Below are 24,574 nucleotides of genomic sequence, written 5' to 3'. Positions count from 1 at the left end.
CGTCTGTCAGCACAGAATATATAGGTTTGCGACATCCGCCCAATGCAGCTCCTGCCTTGGGTGGTGCCACTTTCCCAGATGTTCTGGTCTCCGCGACGGCAACCCCCCGACGGGTTTCATCGCGCCATGTTGCCGGGTCGCAAACCCAAATCATCCGGGTACCCCAATGCTTGCCCAAGGACGCCCAGTCCCAGGGCCACAACAGCAATTGCGTCCTGGCCTTCCACAACCCAGGCGTAACCAGAGTGGCGACGTCTCCCCTTATGCACTTCAGAATCCTTCAGTTAAACTGTAATGGACTAACTGGGAAGATTACGGAGATAGTCGATTTCATGAAGCGGCACAACATCCGCATTGCTGCGATTCAAGAGACTAAACTCACAGCAAGATCTGCATTGCAGACCTGCTCTGGGTATAACGTCCACAGGAAAGACCGCGAGAGCGGAAATGGAGGCGGTCTCGCGTTTATCATACACCACTCTGTGCAATATTATATATTTGATCCTGGCAGCGACCGCAGGGACAATGTCTTAGAACGTCAAGGCCTATCTGTCCGGTCTGGCGATGCAAACCTAGAAATCATCAACATCTAAATCCCTCCTGCCACCTGTTGCCCCAGTGGATACCGCCCTAATATCAGGGCCTTACTCACTGGCAACAATCGCATTATCTTAGGTGATTTCAATGCCCATCATGATCTATGGCATTCAAACTTGCGGGCGGACAGTAGGGGTGAGATGTTGGCGGATCAAATAGAAGAAACGACGTTCTGCACAATAAACGGAGACGCCCCCACACGTATGGTAAGAAGCTGTCACAGCTCACCAGATATCTCAATCGTGAGCGCAGAACTCGTAAACTGCGTCAACTGGCAGCCGATGGTAACATTGGCATCCGACCACCTGCCCATACTTATTTCGCTTGAGCGTACCGCCGACTTCATCGTCACTGAAAAACGCACTTTCATAAACTTCAAAAAGGGAAATTGGGAAGAATATAAATCCTTTACAGACAGCCGCTTTGCTGCTCTCCCTATCCCGACTGATGCCCGCCAAGGGGAGCGCGCCTTCCGTAAGGTCATTAAATCCGCCTCGGCACATTTCATTCCCGCCGGGAGAATTCCCGAAATCCGGCCCCACTTCCCGGCGGAGGCCGCAAACTTAGCGAGAGAACGTGACCTTATAAGACAGCTTGATCCAGGCGACCCCCAAATAAGGGATATAAACCAACGCATCAGATTGCTTGTGGATGAACACAAGCGGGCGAAATGGGAGGAGCACCTAAGAGGTTGTAACCTCTCTACCGGTGTGGGTAAACTTTGGTCCACCGTAAAGTCCCTATCGAATCCGACTAAGCACAAAGACAAAGTTTCCATCGCCTTTGGCGACAAAGTGCTGTCGGACGCGAAAAAATGCGCGAGCGCTTTCTGCCGGCAATATATAATGCATCCTACGGTCGACAAAGATATACGGAGAGCCAATAGACACGCACATAAACACAAATTCAGCGCGTCACCAATCACCATCACCGCTAAAGAGGTTGAGGACGCCATTGGTAGTGCTAAACCATCCAAAGCAGTGGGCCCAGACGGCATAGCCATGCCGATGCTTAAAAGCCTAGGGAAAGAGGGTTTCAAATATTTAGCGCATGTCTTCAATCTGTCTCTTTCCACCTTTGTCATACCTGAGAAATGGAAAATGGCCAAGGTGGTCCCGCTACTAAAGCCTGGGAAACCAGCTAACATAGGTGAGTCGTATCGTCCGATATCTCTCCTATCGCCAGTAGCAAAGACGCTTGAAGCCATTTTGCTCCCTTATTTCCAAGTTTCAGAAAACTGCATAGCACTACCACCGCGCTAAATGCCATTAGCACCCAGATAAATTGCGGTTTAAATCAATACCCCCACCATAGAACAGTACTCGTAGCGCTAGACCTATCAAAAGCTTTCGATACGGTCAACCATGGCTCGTTACTGCAGGACCTGGAAGGGTCCACCCTTCCCCCATGTCTTAAAAGGTGGACCGCAAATTATCTGGGTGGTCGGCAGGCATCGGTGCAATTTAGAAACGAAGCATCAAAACCAAGGAGAATTAAACAAGGGGTGCCACAGGGTGGTGTCCTATCCCCACTTTGTTTAATTTCTACATATCTAAGCTACCTTCACCACCGGAAGGAGTCACAATCGTTTCCTACGCCGATGACTGCACAATAATGGCCACAGGCCCAGGCCCAAAGATCGATGCGCTATGCAATAAAATAAACGGCTACCTCCCTGATCTCTCCAGTTTTTTCGCCTCGCGAAACCTGGCATTATCACCGACTAAATCTTCCGCGACCTTATTTACAACATGGACGCCCCAAATGTCGACCATTTTGAACATCCACGTCGATGGCACTACGTTACCGACTGTCCTTCACCCCAAAATCTTGGGTGTGACGTTTGATCAGGGTCTAAATTTTGGTGAGCACGCAGCCGCAATTGTTCCGAGAATTCAGAGCCGTAACAAAATCCTCAAATCCCTCGCTGGCAGTACTTGGGGAAAAGATAAAGAAACGCTTATGACTACATACAAAGCAATTAGCCAGCCGATTACGTGCTACGCGTCACCCATATGGTCGCCAAGCCTAAAAATCACCCACTGGAAGAAACTACAGGCCTGCCAAAATACTGCTCTCAGAATCGCCACGGGCTGTCTTCTTATGTCCCCAGAACACCATCTGCACAATGAGGCGAGAATACTCCCCATCAGGGAGAGAAATGAGATGCTGACCAAACAGTTCCTGTTGAATACCCAGAAGCCTGGGCATCCCAACAGACATCTGATTGATGAACCAGCACCGCCTAGGGGCTTAAGGAGTCATTTCCGTAAGCATTTTGAGGAAATACGGCACCTGAGAACCCAGCCGTATGAAGTGAAAAAACACAGGCAGGTCCTTGGTGAACTCCATAAACAGGCGTCGGACTTTAAGCCGGGAATTTCCCGGTGAATCCAGTGCTTAATCATATAGAACTCCAACGCATTCATGCACTAGCTTGGAAGTAATTGTGTAATACTGCAAGGCACGTAAGGCTAACTGGCTGTATGACATACTCCTCGAGAATGAGCCTCTTTGTAGACGTTCTCTAACCACAAAATTCTATTGCAAGGACTTCTGGAGGAAGCATAGGTGACTATTGGTTTCACAACAGTATTAAATGTTCAGTATACCATTCTGGGAGATAGCCTCCACATTTTGCTATTTAAATTCGAGTGCAGGCGAAGAAGCTCTTGTTGTTTTGTTTAAGGTAGCATGTCGATGAGTGTAAGAGTTCTGTCCAGTATAACCGCGAGGTATTTTGTTTTATTGAAAATCGGATGCAGGTGCCACCCAGTGATGATTCTGGCTTGCATACTTTTCTTCTCCTATTAAAAGGCACTAGGATAGGATTGATAGAGAAATCTTTAGTATCACATCGACTTTCTATGATGCGCTTGTTGCATGCGATGGATATTTTTTCCTTGTGCATCGCTCTGATGCAGAAGTCATATGCATACCCATATACATACATGCATAACATTAATAGCAAATTAACATAACATAGTTACATACGTATATGTTGGCTTTGCAATCATAATTTAATTTAGATTATTTAATTGAATACACGTATTTGTTTTAACAATGTATTTTTTTTATTATTATTATTTATTAATATAAACTTTTTTATTTTGTTTCTTTTTTCTTTGCATTTTATGTACTTCGTTTGTAACGCAACAATCACAAAAAAACCATACACTTTTTTTTTAATTACAACACCGTTGAACTTATGTTGACTAAAAACAAAAAATAAAACACCGAAAATTTTGCTAAACGTTGAAAAACTATTTACATCACGAAATCACGACAATTGCTTCAAAAATAAAAAAATATCGTTGCTCCCACCAATCACCACCCCACCACAACCTATCCAAAATGCACTTCCCTTGGAAATCGTTTATATCCTAACAACTTTCTGCAATTTTCACAATCGTACACACAGGATATGCTTGGACCCGAACAAGCATATGAGGGTTTATATGGGCAAGGTCCGCCCAGTGTACAAAGCTCTCATGGAGGTCGAGCATTCCAACAAGGTATGTATGATCAGTTTCCAGTTCCTTGATGATCAGTCAGTTCAAAACAAAAACAAAACAAAGTTAACTTCATATCAATGATAGTTTATTAACAAATAACTATTTACATAAATTTGTAAAATTGTTACGATAGAGCATGGCGCGTTCGTAAATTAAACAAACGCGAGATTAAAAAAAAAAAAAAAAAGAAAACGCAAAACTCAATAACAACAATTTTGAAAATCTACGATAATTAAAGTGTAGTTTAAGTAAACTAATAATTTAATTTTTTATATATACGTTTATTGTAATTCTTCTTCTAATCACAATACATAACCCATCACCGCCGTTTTAAGCTTCCCCCTTATGGTTGCCCCCGGTTTGTTTAAATGTTTGAAAAATTATAAGTAATAACAGTATTTACATTTGCTTTAACTTTTTTCTGTGTTGTCTGAAAACCCCCCTCAAGTTTGATACAGAAACCCCTCAGACATTATGCACCATCTAGTAATTGCGAAGAAAGCACAATAATAACCAAAACTTTGCAGCACCACATGCTAAATATGTATATACATATATTAGTCAAATTTATTGTTGAAAAGGCACATTCAGTTTCTGAATCTATGGGTCATACTGAGTAATATTGTCCATGGGACCATAGGTCTGAAATGAATTTCGAGCCTCCCTAATTTTGTTAAGAAAGTTTTATATCCCAATCCGAATAGCGGCTCTCACAAATAAAATACATGAAAGTAAATGTCAAATTCGGTTTCGGATTGGGATATAAAATTTTCTTAACAAAATTAGAGAGGCTCGAAATTCATTTCAGACCTATGGTTCCATGGACAATATTACTCAATATGACCCATAGATTCAGAAACTGGATGTGCACCTGAAGTTTTTTCCCCATACAATTTGACCCACCCTAATATATATATTTTTTTCCACATTGTCAACGCATATGTATTTATGTATGTCAACTGTACAGTTAAAAAGCTCTTGTTGAAATCAAGTTTTCGTGAATACGTTCTCACAAAGTTAGCAGGTCGATATTTATGCTCTTGCACATCCAGACGCCTTCAAAATTTGTTAAGAATTTGCAATTGAATTTTAAACCATGTCGAATTTTCATTACGATTCATGACAATTCACATTGGTGGACTCCTGCATCCACCTAATTTATTTGAAGACAATACGCCATGGGAAGAAGAGAAGGCAGTTCAGATACGAGGTGTGGCAATTAAGTTGAGGGAATTTTCTTATAATTTAAAATTGGCAACACCTTTTCATTCGTCATCTTTCTAAAAGTGCGATCTTTGGCAAAAAAGGCATCCCAATGTTGTCTCATCCACCCTATAGCCTCGATATTTCTCCCCGTGACTTTACTATTCCTCAAGATGAAGACGCACCTCAAGGGAACTCATCATGGCGACATACAGGAGGTTTGAGAAGCTGTAACCGTGGTGCTTAACGGGCTAACTTCGGACGACTACCAAGGGTGCTCCCAATCATGAGAGAAACGTTGAATAGTCGTGTAGTGTTATTTAATTTAATTTAATTTATTTATTTATTTACGATCTTGAAGATCTATATAATTTAATAAGGTACAAAGTATTTTTAATGTTTACATATTTGTTTCAATTCATTGAATTTCTTTGACTTCAACTATATAATAATCTATAAAATATTTACTAAATAAATTTAACTACTTTACAGGTAGCGCTTTACAGTAGCTGTATAATAACTTTCTGAATTTTTTGGTATTATTACAGTTTTTAATATCAATTGGCAGATCATTATATTCTCTAATTCCTTCGTAGTATATACTTTTTTTATCGAATTCAGATCTCACTACCGGCAAGTAAAAGTTGTTATTGTGTCTTGTTTGATAGCTATGGACCTCTCTGTTTAATCTGACACGTTCACTTAGGTAATTCGGCAAGTTTCCCAACTTTATGTTGTGTATAAACTTCAATGTGTAGTAAGTGATGTTCTGTTCTACACTAAGCCAGTTTAAGCTGTCTAGAGAGAAACTATTGTAAAGGACGCTGGTAAATTTTTTCCTAAAACTTCATTTTCTTGCTTTTTTTATTGACAAATTCCTGGAACTTAATTGCAACAAAAACATGAAGCAGCCACTATTATATACATGTCCACATTAAAGCTTGCAACACTAATGTATAAGGCAACGCAGAGATATTTCACAAACACAGATGTAGTCATCAGCCGAAGTTCTTACTCACACATACACGCATATAACTAAATTACCAAGCAGGCGATGCAAAGGTTCTAGAAGGTGAAACGTCTAAACCTTTGGAGAAATATGCGGACGAGGCAATAGAGAGTATAAAAGCAGCGCAAGCTGAGTAATAACTAATCAGTTTGATTTAAACACGCTATCAGTTGCGAAGTTTGTACTACTCCGAAGGTAGTCTAATAAAGACCATTTTGCAATACAGAATATTGGAGTGATTTATTCAACAGTTTAGCGATTCGAACGTTAGCAGAAGTTTTCAAATAAGCGGAATTTCACTAAAATCGTTACAATATTTTTTGCCTTTAACTCTATCTTTACAAACCATCGATTTTGCCGTAAAGTGCACTGTACAGGCTATGTCTACTTATGGCTCAATTTCCAAAAATAAATCAATAAGTATTTTAGGCAATTCCCAGAAAGTAAAATTTATTGTGCCGTATATCGAATATAACCCTATATATTAATATAACCCTTTATATAATAGCTTTGTTTTTTTTTCATCTATATCCTTTTGCGCTTAAACTTTATACGGACTGCTAAGCGTTAAACTGTATATACTCTTCTGAAATTGCTGCGCAGAAAATTAGTACTACTAAATTTCAATACGCATTATACTCGGATGTAAGTGAAATATTTGTCTATTTTTCACCTCTACACTAATTCTATGTGTTACCTCTACAAATGGTGTGTGCACTATTCACAGCAACCGATTCAACTATAGGTTATACACAGCCTTACAACAGAGGTTTGTGTCTTCGCTTTTCGGTACAACATGTTCTGTAGCTGGTTGCCGCTAGATGGGTCTCCTAAGCATTATCTAAGTGAGGATAAGCGTTTTTTTTACGCGTAAACGTAGACGTATATACATACGTGTAAAAAAACACGGCTAATATATATTTTGAAATTTCGGAAACTTTTTAAGTCCAATAAAGTACAAGTTTGAAGCTCCTCAAAATTCGCCTTAGCTTTTCTCTGTACAACTATTCATGAGAACTTTCCTAAACTTCTCGAAAGGTTTTCGAACTTCACTTTTGAAAACTTTCAACGAAAAATAAAAAATAAAATTACTGATAAAATGTACAAATAATTTTTGCTGATATTTTTAGTCGCAGCAATACGTGTTCCTTTGAAGTTCTTTCGTCGAATTTTTCTAACATTAAGTACCTTAACTGTACAGATCGCATATACATATGTACATATATTAAGAGGTATCCCAAAGTTTTAAAGTGGAGTGAAATACTTTTTAGTCTTTAAATTTTACGAAGAATGCTCAACGTGCGAAACGATACCGCATCACTTCGTTATACGCAAAACTAACTTAACTATATAATTTAATTTATTTTCGGCGTCAAACAGATAACATTCGTAAACGTTCCTGCAAAAATTGTTGGATTACGTGTTCCATCTTCTTCATGTTGGAGTACTCTAACAATACTCCTTTGCAATGCGTTTGCAGACCACCATCAGTCGATCATTGCTCGTTTTTTAACGACCGTGATCACGACACGATGACGATCGAACAGAGTTGCAAAAGTAAATTATTGCATACAAATAACTGATAATAAAATTTTACTATGGCAACTCTGATAAAATGCAACCGCGCACTGGTGGTATGTATACATACTATAGTATAGAGAAATATTAGTTTCTTTATTCACGCAAATGCTAAATAACTTAAGAATATTCGTAGTATAAAATATAAAAGTTGTATTGCCCCTCTTCATTTACTTTCATTTTAAATTAAATTCACTTCGATAATTCTTTCCGACACAATTCCTCTTTAGTTCTTTGGCATATGATCCTCTGTGGGTGCTCCATGGAGTACTACAGTGAAAGTACTTTGGAAAGTACTCTCACGTATGTACTCTATGGAATACTCACAAACAAAGCGAGAGTGGGATCACGTACTCCTCTCCTAGGACATCGCAATGTTAATTGGAGCACATTTTTGTATGAATACAGATTAGTTTTGGAACACTCCTATACTCCTAAAGGAGTATTCCTTACACTATTTATGGAGTACTCGCGTTTTTTGAAGGGGCTACGTCAACTTTAACGTAATTTTACAGCCATTTCATTTTAATACAGTATGGCCAAACCAAAATTCACACTTCATAGAGTTTTTGGTGCTTCGCTATCTCTATACCAGAGGTCGTCAGCTAGTGAAATATTCACCCTTATTGTCATTGTCGTCGTCGTCATTGAACGACGACGTGTAAAATACGGTATTGCCATCGTCTTTTTCGATAACTATTAACAACTATCGAGACATATTTGGTATTGGCTAAGCAAATTAGCTGTCGTCGTCGCCCTCACACGACGCCATTTTTGTCGACGCTGTTTTTACTGACGACAGAAGGAAAATTTGTAAGTAAAACATTTCCTTTTTAATTAATTAAATATACAAACATGTAATATGCATTGTTTTTGTAGATATTCAAAATCAAAATAACGAGTGCGCAACAATTTCTGATTTTTTTTCTATTGAGCCTAAGCTCTTCTTTATTAGTTTCGTCACTAGAGCTCGCTCTACTGTCATAATAAAATATTTTTGTAAAATCTTGAAATGAAATATTTAAACAAATCTCAAATCGCGAAAAAAGATACAGAAATAGTAAAAAAATCGAACAGCTGATCCAGAAATGGCAGAGATGGTGTATTTTCCTTTCGTTTTATCGATAAATTGTCGTCGTCGTCTCAACAAGTTTAGCCAATACCGATTTAGTGTCGTAGTGACTACGTGATTAATTCGCGCTCACTTCACATGCTACCGAGCCAAAATGACCGTTGCTCGTTTGTCGCATTAATTTTTATTACTTGCCATTTAAAGTTATCGTTAGATTATGTGTGTGGCAGCATCGCCTTTGTTTTCCCATCGCTCCACGAGCATACTTATATGGATACGTTTCTGATCAGCAGTTGCCGAACTGTGACGGATGTGACCAAGATATGCGTTAACTTTTTTTGTAAAGAAAAAACTTCTATAAAGTATTTCACTACGCTTTGCTAAATCGTTCAGATGGCAGATGACAGAAGAGAAAATAAAAAAGATTGATCCGTTCATGCAAACTAACCATGTCCTAAGCAATGCGAATATTCCTAACTCCTTAAAAAAATCCAAAATGAATAAAAGCACCGTTACGAATTCAATACATCAATTTGTAATGCTGTGCATTTCTTTTTTTTCGTTTCATTTACCGATTACCCATTTTGAGTTGCTTAAAATAATATATTTTAAACATTGTTCATTTCCATTAATCATATCGTAGGGCTAGAAAAACCATTTACATAGATATCATTCATTAGCCAATTGCTCATGCCATTCTTTACCATATAATGTACATATGCTTACTTCCCATACTGATGATGCACAGAACTGAAAAACCGGATATGAAGAACCGGGTACGTATTTGAACAGACTGCTGCAAATCTTATATCAAGGAAAAGTGTGCCCACGAAAAGGGAAAATTCCACAAATGGTTTCAGAAGAACCCAAAAACTGTTCCAGAAGAAACGAAAAAAAAAAACTAGGTACATCGTGCCAGACTATTGCTTTTTTAATTAGGCGCGTTAGTTGTATGAATAAGTGCTCCGTTATCGACGATCCTTGCAAAAAAGTATGCCGTCCAAAAGCTGGTAACTATTCTGCCTTGCCAAACACGCGACGAGCACGTGATATCGAGAATCCCGTAAAAAGGACTGGTGCGATGAGAAAAATGTCCAGCCACGCTAGGCAGGAGAACATTGCTCAGTGGATGGAAGCTTCAATTTTGGCGGATATAAATTGGAGACTGTCAAGGACTTTGTCTATCTGGAAATCAGCATTTAAGCCAAAAACAATGTCAGCGTTATAAGCAAAAGGATAATACATAACTCATGTTAACAAATGCTTCTTTGGATTGAGGTGGCAATTGATGAGTAAATTCTTGAATCGACGAACAAAAACTACGCTCTACAAGTTTCTCATCATACCTGTCTTGATGTATGAAATCAGGCATGGTGCGTATCGAAAAGGGCTTGATTATGAGCTTTCTCGAAAACGAACCATAGAGCAACGGATAAAATCCCAAAGGGCACGTTGGCTTGGCTATGTTATGACAATCAAAGAAGACGCTCGGACTCAGAAAAATCGGCACCCTGATTTGCAGCAGAGAAAGTACAAGACCTCCATTAAGTTTAGAGAACAAGATGAATGAAGAGTTTACTACCTTGGTATTTCCAATTGGCGTCAGTTATTGCGAAAATCGGATAGCCGGCGTGACTTGTTAAGCAACGGTAAAATCGATGAGGCGATACTACGGCAATTATGACCAACTGATGGTTCTTCCTGACACGATACGATTATTAGCAAAGTCAATGCACTGTCTCTTATCAGATCGGTCTGCTATATAAAGCAGAGACATGGAAGATAACATTATCATAAGAGGTCCAAAACTGGGGCTGTTTTTCAGTCTACGGACACGCGATTGCTGCGACGGCAGCAATTATGGTGCATTAGGCATTTTCAGCCCTCCCGCAAAAAAAAAACACTTCTTTACCGATGACGCGTATAGCGTAAGATTAAAGGTCAGAGACCTAGCTCAAAAAGTTTAATCGGCCGCACTTGCTTGATATGTGCAGGAACGAACTCGTTTTGGCCAGAAAGTATATCTTTCGAAAAGCTCTAGTTAAAAGATGGCAGGAGGCACATATTTAAAGACAATATTTAATCAGCTTATAAACATGGCAGCATCTAAACAAGGGACTTGGGAAGGAGAGAGTGAGGTGGTCTGGCTTAGCAGAATTCGACGGACGAAGTCTGACGATCTCCTGGATTATTCCTGCGGCGTGCTGAGCGGTGGTCGACAAGAAAGGTTTGATAGCGGCTGGACGACGGTCGTAGTAGCATCGTCTAGTCCAGCGGTGTACAACGCTGGCAGAGCTTCGAATACAAAACGCAACTTTTTTGTATTAGTATGTTTTTATGTAAAGAATTTTTTAACTTAAAACTCACGCATGAAACGTTTACTGCTTGTGAAGTACCAGCTAAAACTGATTAACTGCTCACTTTACTGGATCTACATATGTCGCTCTGTGAATGCAGAATAGTTTTCCGAAGCTCTCGAGGGCACCACTGGCCTAAACAAACAGCGGCAGTGATATCACGGTGCGCTTACCAGTTACAGTGGGGATCGTGCCATTGTAACGCTACGTTAAACCCGGTTCTTTAAATATACGGAGCCGCACATCACAAATATGTACAAATTAAGGATTGCTCACAATTCTAGCATATCAAAGAACCAGCATCCAATCCATTAACCTTGAATCCCTAGATAAATTTGTTATATGTGTAGTGGCTTTACAAACAAACAAAAAATTGATAATTCATAACGCAAAATTAAAGTAACAAAATATTCTCTCTTTCTTTCTCTCCCATTCTCTCTAACTTGCTCACTAAATAACCACGCTGTTATCTACTCGCTCCGTCGTTTTGCTCGACAATAATGTAACACTTTATGGAATAATTAAAAAAATACAGTTAAGCCAGCCTAACATATATCATCATTAAAAATAAATTTTCTGAGCGATAAATTTTAAAAAAATATTTACGTAAAAAAATGTATGTTACAAATTCGAATTTTTAGTCAAAGACACGAAAAAATTTAGTATGCTATAAGAAAATCAGAGCTGGGCGATAACTCTTTTTAAAGTTTTTCTCAAATCGTAATCGGGTTATCCAATACCAATTTCACACCCAAGCTTAATGGAATCACAATTTTGTTTAATAGAATAGTTAATTTTTCTTTTCACACAGGGTCACCTGCTTCATTAACGAACATCTATCAGCAGCCAAAAAAAAAAATATTACCATTTTTATAAATCATTCACCCCTATTATGGTTGTCAATATTAGTGTCTACGCTCATGAATTGGTATCGGCATTGTTAAAGTCGATAACTATTGACGGGTGTTGATGCTTTTTTGGTATTGGCTAACAATGTTGAAGTTGTGTTGACGTGACGCGACACAAAATTTGTCAACACGGTTTTTGGTGACGACATGCGCGGCAATACAGAATTCAGCTATTAAAAATTCAAAAAATAACCTTTTTTATGCTCGTTATTTATTAATTTTTTATTAAATTTTAGAAAATAATTTTTGTTCTTATATCGGCCTACTGATTTGTAAGATCGCGGGTTTGAATCGAGCTCAAGGCCTAACAATAATTATTTTATCATTATTATTGTTATGATACATTTTTTCTTAATTGAATAAATTATTAAATTAGAATAGAAGAGCTTGAGCTCGATTCAAACCCGCGTTCTTACAAATCAGTAAGCCGATATAACAGCAAAAATTGTTAATACATCCCAGAGCACGGGGAAAAAGTGGCAATAAAATATGACACTATGGCATCATTGCCATCAAACAAGTCCAATTTTCACATCCATTCTGCAACAGATGCCGCAGTGCTGTGAATATTAATTGGCAAGAACCAGAATAGAAGTAGGAATAATGAAGACAAACAAAAAACAGCTGTGATGACTGAATGGTTATAGCAGCGGCGCCTAAACATTGCCGATGAAGGAATTTAGCAGTTCCCGAAATGGATCTACACAACGAGCTTTGGCAGTTGTCTAAATTGTTTCTTTCTTCTATTCTAATTTAATAATTTTTTCAATTAAGAAAAAGTTTATCATAATAAAAAAAAAAAATAATAATAATAATGATAAAATAATTATTGTTAGGCCTTGAACTCGATTCAAACCCGCGATATTTCAGAAAATAGTCAAAATAACCAGGCAACAGTTAGTTTAATAGAATTGTGGTAATGTTCTAGGGCAGCGGTCGATTGCTAAAACACGCCCAAAAACTAGGAGAGGTATCAAAAGACACGTATTGACCTCGATTTTAATAATCCTAATAGATTTCAGCAATTATTTAGATCCACAAATTTGTCACTAAAGAAAAAATAAACTCAATACAAATTGTAAATAAACAACTGTCAAAAATATAGGGATTAGTTTTATCGATATCACGTCAACATCAATGCATTGTCTTAGTAAATACCAATTATGCATTGACGTGACATTGATGTTGATACGACGTGATGTCGATGACGATACGACGGTGGTGGTTGACGTTGACAACCGTAATAGGGGTGATTGATATAATAAATAGCGAACATTTCCTCTTTAACTTTAAAGACAATCAAATTAAAATAAATGCGGAACTCTTCATAGTAGTTGCATCTAACGAAATATGTGTTTTTTTAAGAAGCCATATTATCTTAGAAGAACAATTTTTCTAAGCGGGGGCGCCCTCGGCAGTGTTTGGCAAGCGCTCCGGGTGTATTTCTGCATTGAAAAGCTCTCAGTGAAAACTCATCTGCCTTGCAGATGCCGTTCGGGAAAATCAAGAGGAGCACGACGCAAATTGGAAGAAAAGCTCTGCCTTAGATCTCTTCGGAGGTTATCGCGCCTTACACTTATTTTCATATTATCTTTCTCTGCAAATGCTGCAAAAATAATAATCTGCATTTTTATATTTTTTCTCTTTTTTCGTAATTTATTGAATATATTGACAATAGAATCCGAAGCACCACGCAAAACCGACTCAATTTTTTACTCCATTAGACATTCAATAAAGCAGCTATGAGATAATTAAGAATTTGAATATTGTATGGAAGATTGAGTTTAATAAGGGCTTTAATGTAGAAAACTTGGCTAATTATTTCATTAAGTTTCTGTGTGAAATTTACATAAGAAAATAATCGAAATGTTGAAGTGAAAGCTAGAACTTTTGTTATAACGAACTTAAGTTACTATTATTGGAGCAATTTTAATTACAACTTCTTGAGTAATCTTAAGAAAACCATTGTAACTCAAACGATAAATACGATACTGTCCAGTATTTTACCTCATTTTTTTCGAAAATGCTTTATCAAATTACCGTTATTTAGACTCTTGCTCGAAAATTTTTGGGGAACAACGTGATTATTTACTGTGACTTCTCAGTCGTAGCGGTTTTAATCGGTAACAGTGGCTGATCAGCGAGTAGATAAGATATAATCTAAATCGCATTTCACAATATCGCTTAGCATTAATCTTAATCACAGATCTGAAATAAGCTGCAGTTATTTAAATCCACGAACTTGCAGCTGTGACAAAATCACAGGTACTTGTATATTTTCTAACTTTAGTTTTACGGGGAAGATTCGTTTGGAAATATCAAGATCTGTCTTTCTGCTGTTGTTGTTCTTGTTGTTGTAGCAATAAGGGCACTTCCGACCATCTCGGAAACGATTTGTTGTAACCACATGCGACCTTCTTGGCCATACCCCCACCCCCTAGATCCATGAGGAGTTCGGGGTCGCCAGAGTCTCAGCTGTTAATGATTCGCCACGGATAGGTGAGGTTGACAATTGGGTTTGGAGAAGCTATATATTGCGCTGGCAACCAATGGTTGCGCTACACAACCCCTTGAATCTGGTATTTTAGTCGCCTCTTACGACAGGCATACCAACCGCGGGTATATTCTGATCCCCTAACCCGCTGGGGTACTGTCTTTCTGCTCTTAATCGATTGCAATACGATTTCAATTTTATAAAATATCAGAAACAATTTTTTCTAGTACTGATTTGAGCTATCGCACTTACCAAAATGATTGAAAGAAAATTAAAAAAAAAAACTGGACTTGTGCCATCATCGAAAATAACGGTTCAATTAGCGTTGTCAGATTCAAAGCGCAGTGCTCGTTTGGTTTGCTATTGTGACGAACGTTAGCATCACTTGCTGATACTATCATCACTAAGCTGATACTAAGCAGCCATTCGTATGTACGTAAACAAATCAATCATCATTTACACACATACATACAAGGCAACGAAGAGATACTCACAAACGCATGTAATCATCAGCCGAAGTTGGTTCTCACACATGCACACGCATATATGTAGCTCAATTACCAAGCAGGAGATACAGCAGAAGGCGAAACGTCTATACTTTAGTAGAAATATGCAAATGAAGCGACGGAGAGAATAGAAGCAACGCAAGCTGAGTAGTCTTGATTTGTTTGATTTTAGCACGCAATTAGTTGTGAAATATAAGTATTATTGTGAAGTACTCTGAAGTAGTCTAAATAAAGACCATATTGCAATACTGAATATTGGAGTGATTCATACAACACTTTAGCGATTCGAGCGTTAGCATAAGGTTTGGAATAAGCGGAATTTCCCAAAATTCGTTACACTATAATCGAAATATTTTTGTAATCGTATTCTAATCGCTCAGCTCTGTATAAAATATGTTATTCGTATTATGTACTCGAAACATTAAATTTGGAAAATGAGGGCGTTTTTAATCGTAATATAAATTAAAAAGTGTTACATTACAAGCAAACATACGCACATTGATTATAACAAAAGCAATCTAGTCAACCTTAGCGTTTTCGATGACTGTTGTAGGCTAACATTAAGCAGTGATATACGAAAACAAAAACAGAACTAACAGCCATCTCTTAGGAATGATAAACGCTTCTTGCGCATACAAGCAATGACAGTTTTCGCTATATAGGTGATTAAAAAACGATTTGCTGTGTAATTTTTGATAATAAATTATGAGTCACAAACTTTTTCTGTAATTATTTTTTATGTTTTAAACAAATATTTGTTTAAACTTTTGGTATGTAAGCGAATTAAGTGCTTAGTAGTTGGCTGTAGATTTAATACTTAATATAGACTTATTTTTATTTCTGCTTTTTTTTTCAATTTAATTTGTTTTCATATACTTCGAATTTTGCGCATTTGTTTTATTTATAAATTTTTTTATATATTTTTTTTTAGATATTTGTAAAATTTCCCTTAGTGCTGAACGCATAGAACGTTTTGTATTGTCTCACGCATGATATTTTTCGCATATTTCCGTTTTTTTTGTTATTTTATAAATACTATACATTCGAAAAAACGTATGTATGTGTACTCGCATTTTGTTTCAGAAAATTTGTATCGTACAGATAAGGGCTGATGATTTCACCCAGGTATTGAGATACCCCGGCTACCCGGGGGTCTCCGAACACCCTTGCACCTGGGAATTAACCGGCTAACTCGAAGGTGTTTGAAGTTAAGTTCTACGGCGGTGGCCGAAATAAAAGTTATTTGAACATTTCTAATCCATCCATCCGTCAGCCTATTCGCTCTTAAAGTTATCTTCACATATATTTTTGCAATAACTTTCATTTAACAAAAGTTATCGTTATGAAATTTGGCATACAACTTCTAAGTAATTTCCCACTCAAAAGTGAACCAATGTGCCAAATTTTGCTGAGAATAGTTCTATTCAGGGACGGAAACTATTATTCCTTTTATAATATAATTTCTTGCAAAACTATTAATTTTGGACTTTTAATATATTTGGATCAAGATAAAAATTATTTCCGATTTTTATTACCTGAGTCCGATGGAACTAGTTAAACTCGGACTTTTAAAAATAAAAGTCTGGAAAAAAAGTTAAATCCGGACTTTTATTTTTTAAGGCCAGAATAAAAGCCCGGCTTGCTAACAAAGAAACGGCTTATCCGAAATAAAAAAAACTTTATTTTATTTTAAAAAATAAAAGTCCGGATTTAATTTTATTTCCGGACGTTTATTTTTAAAAGTCCGAGTTTAACTAGTTCTATCGGACTCAAAAAATAAAAATACAGGTTTTACTTTTATATGTTGACTTTTATGGAAAAAAATAACTCAAACATTTTCACCTAGGACAATTTTTTGACCCGGACTTTTTCGACTCCGAAAAAAAAAATTATTATTATTTTCCGTCCCTGGTTCTATTTGCTATTGAAATAACGATAAATTATATTTATAAGAAATATTTCTTTCCTAAAAATAGTCGTCTTTATAGCCCGATTACGCCTCTTTTTTAGTGGAAACACTACTCGTGGTCAGAATGCAAAGTATTCAAAATTTACCTTTATTTAAATGAAAGTTATTGCAAAAATACAGTGAGGATGACTTTAAGAATGGATAGGCTGACGAATTAATGGATGAAAAATTCTCAATTGTGGCTTAAGCAGATACAATACGTCACATACTTCGCGGACAAGGAAGAAACTGACAGCAGAGTTGGTTGTGTTTATTTTAATGGCAAACGCCAGAGAGGGAACGTATAAGTCGTCGCATACAAATTTGTATTACTTATCATTCAGTAATATCGAGAAAAACGAATTACACACCTGAGCAGTGTGCCCTCTTCTAAAATTTATTGTTGATGGATTGCTGATGGCACAACTTATGTGAAAGTGCAAAATATCATTGCTTCTTCACCAACAATGGTACTGTGACGAATATTAGCAACACTTATTGTCTCACATCTCTAAGGTTATTAAATAAAGGCACAACAACAGAAACATTAAGCAAGCTACATAAACACATTAATCATCATTTACCCACATACATACAAGACAACGAAGAGATAACTCACATACAGATGTAGTCATCAGTGAAAGTAGTACTCACATATACACGCGCATATGGCTATGCGAGAGGCTATAAACGTGTATCTGTAGTTTATAGCTGGTAACCAAGTAGAAAATTCTATCAGAAGAAACGTCTAGACATTTGGGCAAAGCAGCACAAGCTGAGTAGTCAGGAATCAGTTTGATTTAAACACGCAATTAGTTGTGAAGTATAAGTGTAATTATACTTTAATAAAGACCATTTTGCATTATTGAATATTGGAGTAATTTATTCAACAGTTTAGCGATTCGAACGTTAGCAGAAGGTTGCAAATAGGCGGAATTTCACTAAATTCGTAACAGTACCTTAATGCCATCAAGTACCAACCAAGTAGCAAAAAACGTGAATGAAAGCCAGCAATGTCGGTAAGAGAAGTTGAGTCTGTCGTCAGATACTCAAAGCAGTTTCCACTTGCGGCTGCTATTAAGATCAAATATGCCTTAAAAGTGTCTCCAAGCGTTGAGACTGTTCGGCTGCGTTTGCGTGAGCACAACCTGGGTGCCCACAGCCGTTGTTGGCTAAAACGCATGTACAAAATAAATTTCGATTTGCCAAAGAACATTTGAATTGGCCTTCGGCCAAATGGCGCAACTTGTTATGGTCGGACGAGTCTAATACCGAATACCATCCGAAGTATTCAACAAAAACCGTAAAGCATGGAGGTTCTAGTATTATTGTCTTTTTTTGACTACGCCTGGGAACCATTCATTGGTTTAGGGAAATTATGACTTACACTTTATATTGTGACGAATATTAGCATCAATAAGCTGATACTAAATAAATGATCACCCAACAATAAAAAAAACATGAAGCAGCCACTCGTATATACATGAACACATCAATCATCATTTACACACATATATAAAAGGCAACGAAGAGATAACTCACACACAGATGTAGTCATCAGCCGAAGTTGTTGCTCACACATGCACACGCCTATATTAGCTCAATTACCGAGCAGGATACAGCAGTTCTAGAAGACGAAATGTCTAGACTTTAGTAGAAATATGCAATTTAAGCAACGGAGAGTATAAAAGCAGCGCAAGCAGAATAATCAAGAATCAGTTTTGATTTAAGCACGCTATTGGTTGTGATGTATAAGTGTTATTGTGAAGTACTCTCAAAGTAGTCTAACGGGCTTTTGCAGTACTGAATATTGAAGTTGTTTGTTCGACAATTAAGCGATTCGAGCATTTGCAGAAGGTGTATAATAACAGGTATTTCCCAAAATTCGTTTCAAGCCAACACCGAATACGCAAATATTGGGAGCTGTAAAGGGCGCATGGGAGTCGATTTCAACTGAAAGATGCCAAAAACTTATTAACTCAATGCCACGTCCCTGTGATGCAATTATAAACAATAAGGGTCATGCAACTAAATACTAATTTAAATATTACCCAACACCCAATGTAAAAAAGAACCACCATTATACAAAAGTTATGTCAAAATTTTACTTACAATTTGTTAAACTACTAAGTTTTGACCGCGCAAAATCTGCTGCAGTTTTTCTTAATATTTGTTTATCTTTTTAAAATAAAATACCCTTGTCCTTAATACCCGGTAGTACCTGGTTATCATCAGCTCTAGTGCAGTAGTCATTTTATTTTAATTTTTGTTCATTTAAAAAAAAAGCTTTGGCAGCACCTTTGGCCGTATGTCGAAGTGTCGATTCCTTAAACACACATAATCAAATCCTTATGGGGAAATACGCCGGTGTCAACGCTGGCGGGGGTATACTGCGGCCCCTATACCGCCGCGGCCGATAAAGTGATCGACTTAAACGTCTACTGCGCTCTCAAATAATTTCCAAAAAACTTGAAACTAAAATTTTGAAATTTTCCCGGAACTTTGGAAAAGTTGTTCTATTTTCCAAGATTTTTTCGAAAATGTTTATGTAATTCATTACACTGTGTAACAGCCGGCTGGGTATTGGACCAAACCAACTTTTTTGTAGAGATTGAGGCTTATGAAGACATAGTACTATCTCCGTTTTTCGAAGTTAGCCTCCAAAAAATGATATCGGCTATCTGTACTTTTTTAATTTGCTGAACGCGTTAACAAAAAAAAATAAAATTTAGAAATGTAGAATTTCGAACTTCGAAAGCCGATATCTATTTTTTCGAGGCTAACTCCGATAAACGGAGATAGTACTTTTTATACTTAAGCATCAATCTCCTCAAAAAAGTTGGTTTGGTCCAATACCCAGAAAAAAAGTTGATTTTGTCGCATAGTGTTATTGTTAACATTATATTTTCTTTCATTTTTTTTTAATCTTAAGAACCTGTAGTGGAATTCACTAACTTATAACGACGCGATTTGTCGATATTTTAATTAACGATTTTGTCGCTTGCCTTATCGATTGTACTATTCACTAACTTGTTTTTAACGAGAAATAATATCATGAGCCAAGTTTGAGTTTAGTCGGTACAGCTTTCGAAACTTTGTTGCATTCAAGTGGAATGGGTTATCTACTTATCTAAGAAGGCGTCTGGCCACTGGCGATGGACTTATTAATGCTTCATCTTGTGATAAAACGTACGCCAAGTACTCAAATGCCATTAGATGTATAAATAAATCAATTTTTCGTGTTTGAAAGTATTTAATTAAAGTTCCGATTTTCTTTTTTAACTAAAATTGCCAGAAATATTAATTTCGTGATTTTTAAGGCAGCCAATTTACTTGTCGTTTATTTAACAACACAGCTGATCGTCGATAAACGAATATCGATACAAAATAGTTACTGAATAACGAAATCGTTATAGTTATCGATTCGCAAATAAAGCGATGGCAAATGTCGTTAAAAAAGTTAGTGAATTCCACTACATACCAGCTTATGAATAAAAAAAAAATGATATGAATTAAACTGATCGGTAACCAATAGTTAAATTATATTTTCTAGTTATACAATGCATTTATTAGATCTTTCATTAGCTAAAATAGAGGGAAGAAAATAACTAATAATAATAATTTGTTCGACTAAAGTTGGTAAGGGTACTCATCTACATAGATACCTAATACTGTTTTCACACAGAAACTTAATGATCTCATTTCACCTGCTAATGAAATCGTAAATTGTTTGCTTTCACACAGAAGTAACTGCTCGATTAGTAAGAAGGATGAGACAGACAATCATGGCGGAACGATACAAGGTGGGAGCATGGTGACATACCTACAAACAAAAAAAATTCCATGTACTTGTAAATTCGATGGACAAATGTCAAAATCGTACTGCGCCGGTAGTTGATGTATAAAATCAAATAAAAAAGGTTATAATCAGCTGTTCGATGCGGCCACCTTGTATCGTTCCGCCATGCATACAATGACATTTGCTTTGACAAATGACATTTTTAAGCACTGAACACACCTAAAACTAAGAAACGGAACGCTGCCAACAGAGTTGCATTGTGCTTTTGACTTCATTAGGCATTCGATTAGCTACTAATGAAATAATAATAGATTCGAATTTTGTAGGGAAGATTGAACTCAATAAGCGTCTTAATGTAGAAAACTGCCTTTATTATTCAATAAGCCGTCTGTGTGAAAACAGTATAAAGCTTTTCTGTAAATTAGAAACATTTTCAAATCTTCAAGTTTTTGAAACTATATGCATCTCTGCTCTATAAAAGTGAGAAAAAGCTCTTGGTTTTTAAAAAACGTTGATACATCTATGTTTCCCCCGGGACTAAAGAATACTTTTAACACTTCTCTCACTTTTTTTTTTTTTTTTTGGAAAAATTTGAAAATTGGTTCACAAAGCTCAGCTCTAGCACTCTGTAACACAATTCTCAAAGCGTAGTGCTAAGGTCAGAATTAAAAAGCGCAACCAAATCTTTTAACAAGTAGAATCTGGTATGCTATAACCGAAAATCCGAGAGGTTAATCTCGAGTGTCTTAATTTCAGTCCAATCGACACCTATCAAATCGTTTTTCGTACTACTTACATGATTTGTATTGAGTAATTGAACGTAATCGCTAAATTGATTATTTTTTTGTATTTTTACCACCAACTCGACGGGTTGATATCTATATTAACTTTAAAATAGCTTCCAACGTACTTTTAGTCCTAAAAGAACAATTAATTCAAAACAAAGCGAGATTTGTATGTTATATTTCCATTTAACTTATACGAATCACGAAAAATTCTTTAGAATCGTATTCGATCCATGATCGTATGTTACGATTCTTTGACTTACACTGACTTAAGGGTCAATTAATGGTAACTTATAACCATAGAACCATAACCAGATGAAAAAGCTGATCGAACCTACCTTATGGAAATCAATGTAATCGATTAATGGTGCCATACCATAACGCTAACGCCATAACCATACCATAGCCAACCAATTGGTTTTTGGTTTCTCGCCATATCCATAACCTAAAAATATTTTGAATTGGTTAATTTAATAACTTTTCGTAGATTTTATTCATTGTTTTGGATACGTTATGACTAAGACACTTATTTTTTGTGGAATATGTTTGTAATTTTTTGCGTTTTCTTAATTTTTATGAAATTTTCATGATTTTTAGGTTAAGGCACCATTAATCTATCACATTGGAGATGGTTATGGATATGGGTATGGTTACGACTATGGCGTTAGGGTTAAGGAAGTTTAATTAGCCGTTTAAGCAATATTATTCCTGCTCAGGTGTGTGCATATCGTAGATCGTAAAAAAGTGGAGAGGGCTGCCAATGCAAATTTTTTGGTTTCTGAACATTGCCTTTTACACAGTTCGTCTCAAAATAAAAAAATATAATATCCTTTTTATTGTTGAAGTTTCCGACAGGGTAAGAGTTATTATTTTGGTACGAGTTTCCTTCATCCCTTGCTTTTTTTTCTACAAGCACAGTCGGAAAAAACCCGGCGTTTATCTCACTGTTGAAACAAATGCCGAAAGAAAATTTGCAACTGTTAATTTTTGAACACAATGTAGACGAAATGCGCACATACCTTAGTACAAAAAAGTTCATTTTCTTCCATTTTTTATATAACCACAATTCTCAATGCGTTAATGCATATAAATACATACAAAGCATATGTTTACAAACACTACCGCAGTGACTTTGTAAATCTGCATGACTTATTTAAAACTAATGAAATTTGTTCACTTATATTTCTTGCAAAAATCTTAATTTTTGCATGCTTTCGTCATCACTTAAAACAAAATGTTCCACATATAGAAATCCTTCTCTAAATATAATAATTTATAATTATTTTAATACTGATTACACATTTTCTTATTTACACAGGATATGATACTTTACCAATAGATTCAATGCAAGGCTTAGAAATAAATAGTCCAGTTGGAGCTGGTGGTGGCGGCGGTGGTGGTAATAGTGTACCACCAAGCGGTGCACCAACGTCGCCATATTCAATGGATATGGATGTAGGTGAAATCGATGCTGGTGCCTTGAATTTTGATTTGGATGCAATGCCGACACCGCCAAATGACAACAACAACTTGGCCGCTTGGTATGACACCGATTGTTAGACTACTGAGAGTAGTAGTAGTATGGAGAATACGACAAATTAACAGTCACTTTATGCAACACATTTGAATAATTATACATTATGCATACGTACATCCATTCATATAACCATTATTCGTGTTTAAATGTGTCAAAAGTAAAAAAAAAAAAACAAAAAAAAAAAAAAAAACACAACCCAACACTTGTTATTGATAACGAATATATACATATTATATATTAAGGGAGAAAAGGTGAAGCAGTTCGAATGCAGTAAACGCTCACGAAGTTATATAAAAATATAAAATTATGTAATCTTGGTTTAAAGTTGCAAGTTTTAAACAAAATACAAATCAAAATGTTTTTTTTTTAAACGAAACAGTTTTATGCTGTTTCATGCACCATGTTTTAGTATTAAGTTTTTGCTTCCATTCGAGGTATAAGCGTATATTTTTTCTTTAATAAACACTATTTACATTTTATAAAACAAACACAATTTTTTTATTAAATTGCACACTTTTGCGTTACGCAATTTCGAATTTTTATTTTAATTGTTCACATACAGGAATGTACTTAAATACGGGGTAAATTTAACTTTTAAATAAAATAGGGTTATTATTGAATTATATATATCTATTTAATATAAATACATACAAATGCATTTTGAAGAATACATGCATGAAACGAAAGGTCTTTCACACCCAATTGTCCTTAAGAAAAAATGCAGTGAATAAAGCATCATCGAATCATAAATCGAAAATGCATGAAAAACAAAACATGAAATAAAGGCGCTCGTATTTAAAAACAAATTACATATAATACTTGTATTTAATGAAAAAATATTACTTAATAAAATTGTCTATTAAAACCGAACTAATGTTTCCTTTAGATCTTCTTGGCGATGACACGGAGAGTACTTCTGCAATCTGACATAAATGGAACATTGGTAATTTATGATTCTGATAAGAACGATTTATTGATTGGGGATATGGTAAGCAAGAATTAATTCATAAGTGGAATAAAAGTATGTAAGAAGCCTCTGGCTAACGAATTATAAAAAGAGGTTTATGTATGTTGCTGAAGACAAATGTCATTTCGAGATCTTGAACGCTGTTATAGTTTTTGCATAGTCTAAGTATTTCAATCGTTTCCGTTGAAACGTTTTGGAATATAATTGTTGAAGCACATATCAAAATAAATTTAACTTGGTTTTTAACCGAAACGAAATCGTTATTGTTGAAACGTTAATAATAATGTTTAATTTTAACA

The 24,574-nt window shown here is 36.2% G+C and overlaps 1 protein-coding gene across 1 annotated transcript in view; it reads left to right on the top strand.

The window, feature by feature from the left end:
- Positions 1–23,801, top strand: part of arm (armadillo) — a 121,677-nt gene extending 97,876 nt beyond the window's left edge. Inside the window, exons 6-7 of the mRNA XM_067785212.1 lie at positions 4,019–4,112; positions 23,090–23,801. Coding sequence (XP_067641313.1) covers positions 4,019–4,112; positions 23,090–23,331 — 336 coding nt within the window. The 3' untranslated portion in view covers positions 23,332–23,801. The remainder of the gene's footprint in view (positions 1–4,018; positions 4,113–23,089) is intronic.
- Positions 23,802–24,574: the final 773 nt, after the last annotated feature.

This window comes from Eurosta solidaginis, chromosome 4 (genome assembly GCF_040869045.1).
Source record: "Eurosta solidaginis isolate ZX-2024a chromosome 4, ASM4086904v1, whole genome shotgun sequence".
Taxonomy (NCBI): domain Eukaryota; kingdom Metazoa; phylum Arthropoda; class Insecta; order Diptera; family Tephritidae; genus Eurosta; species Eurosta solidaginis.
The sequence above is the reverse complement of the archived record's forward strand: the minus strand, read 5'-3'. Positions and strand labels throughout refer to the sequence as shown.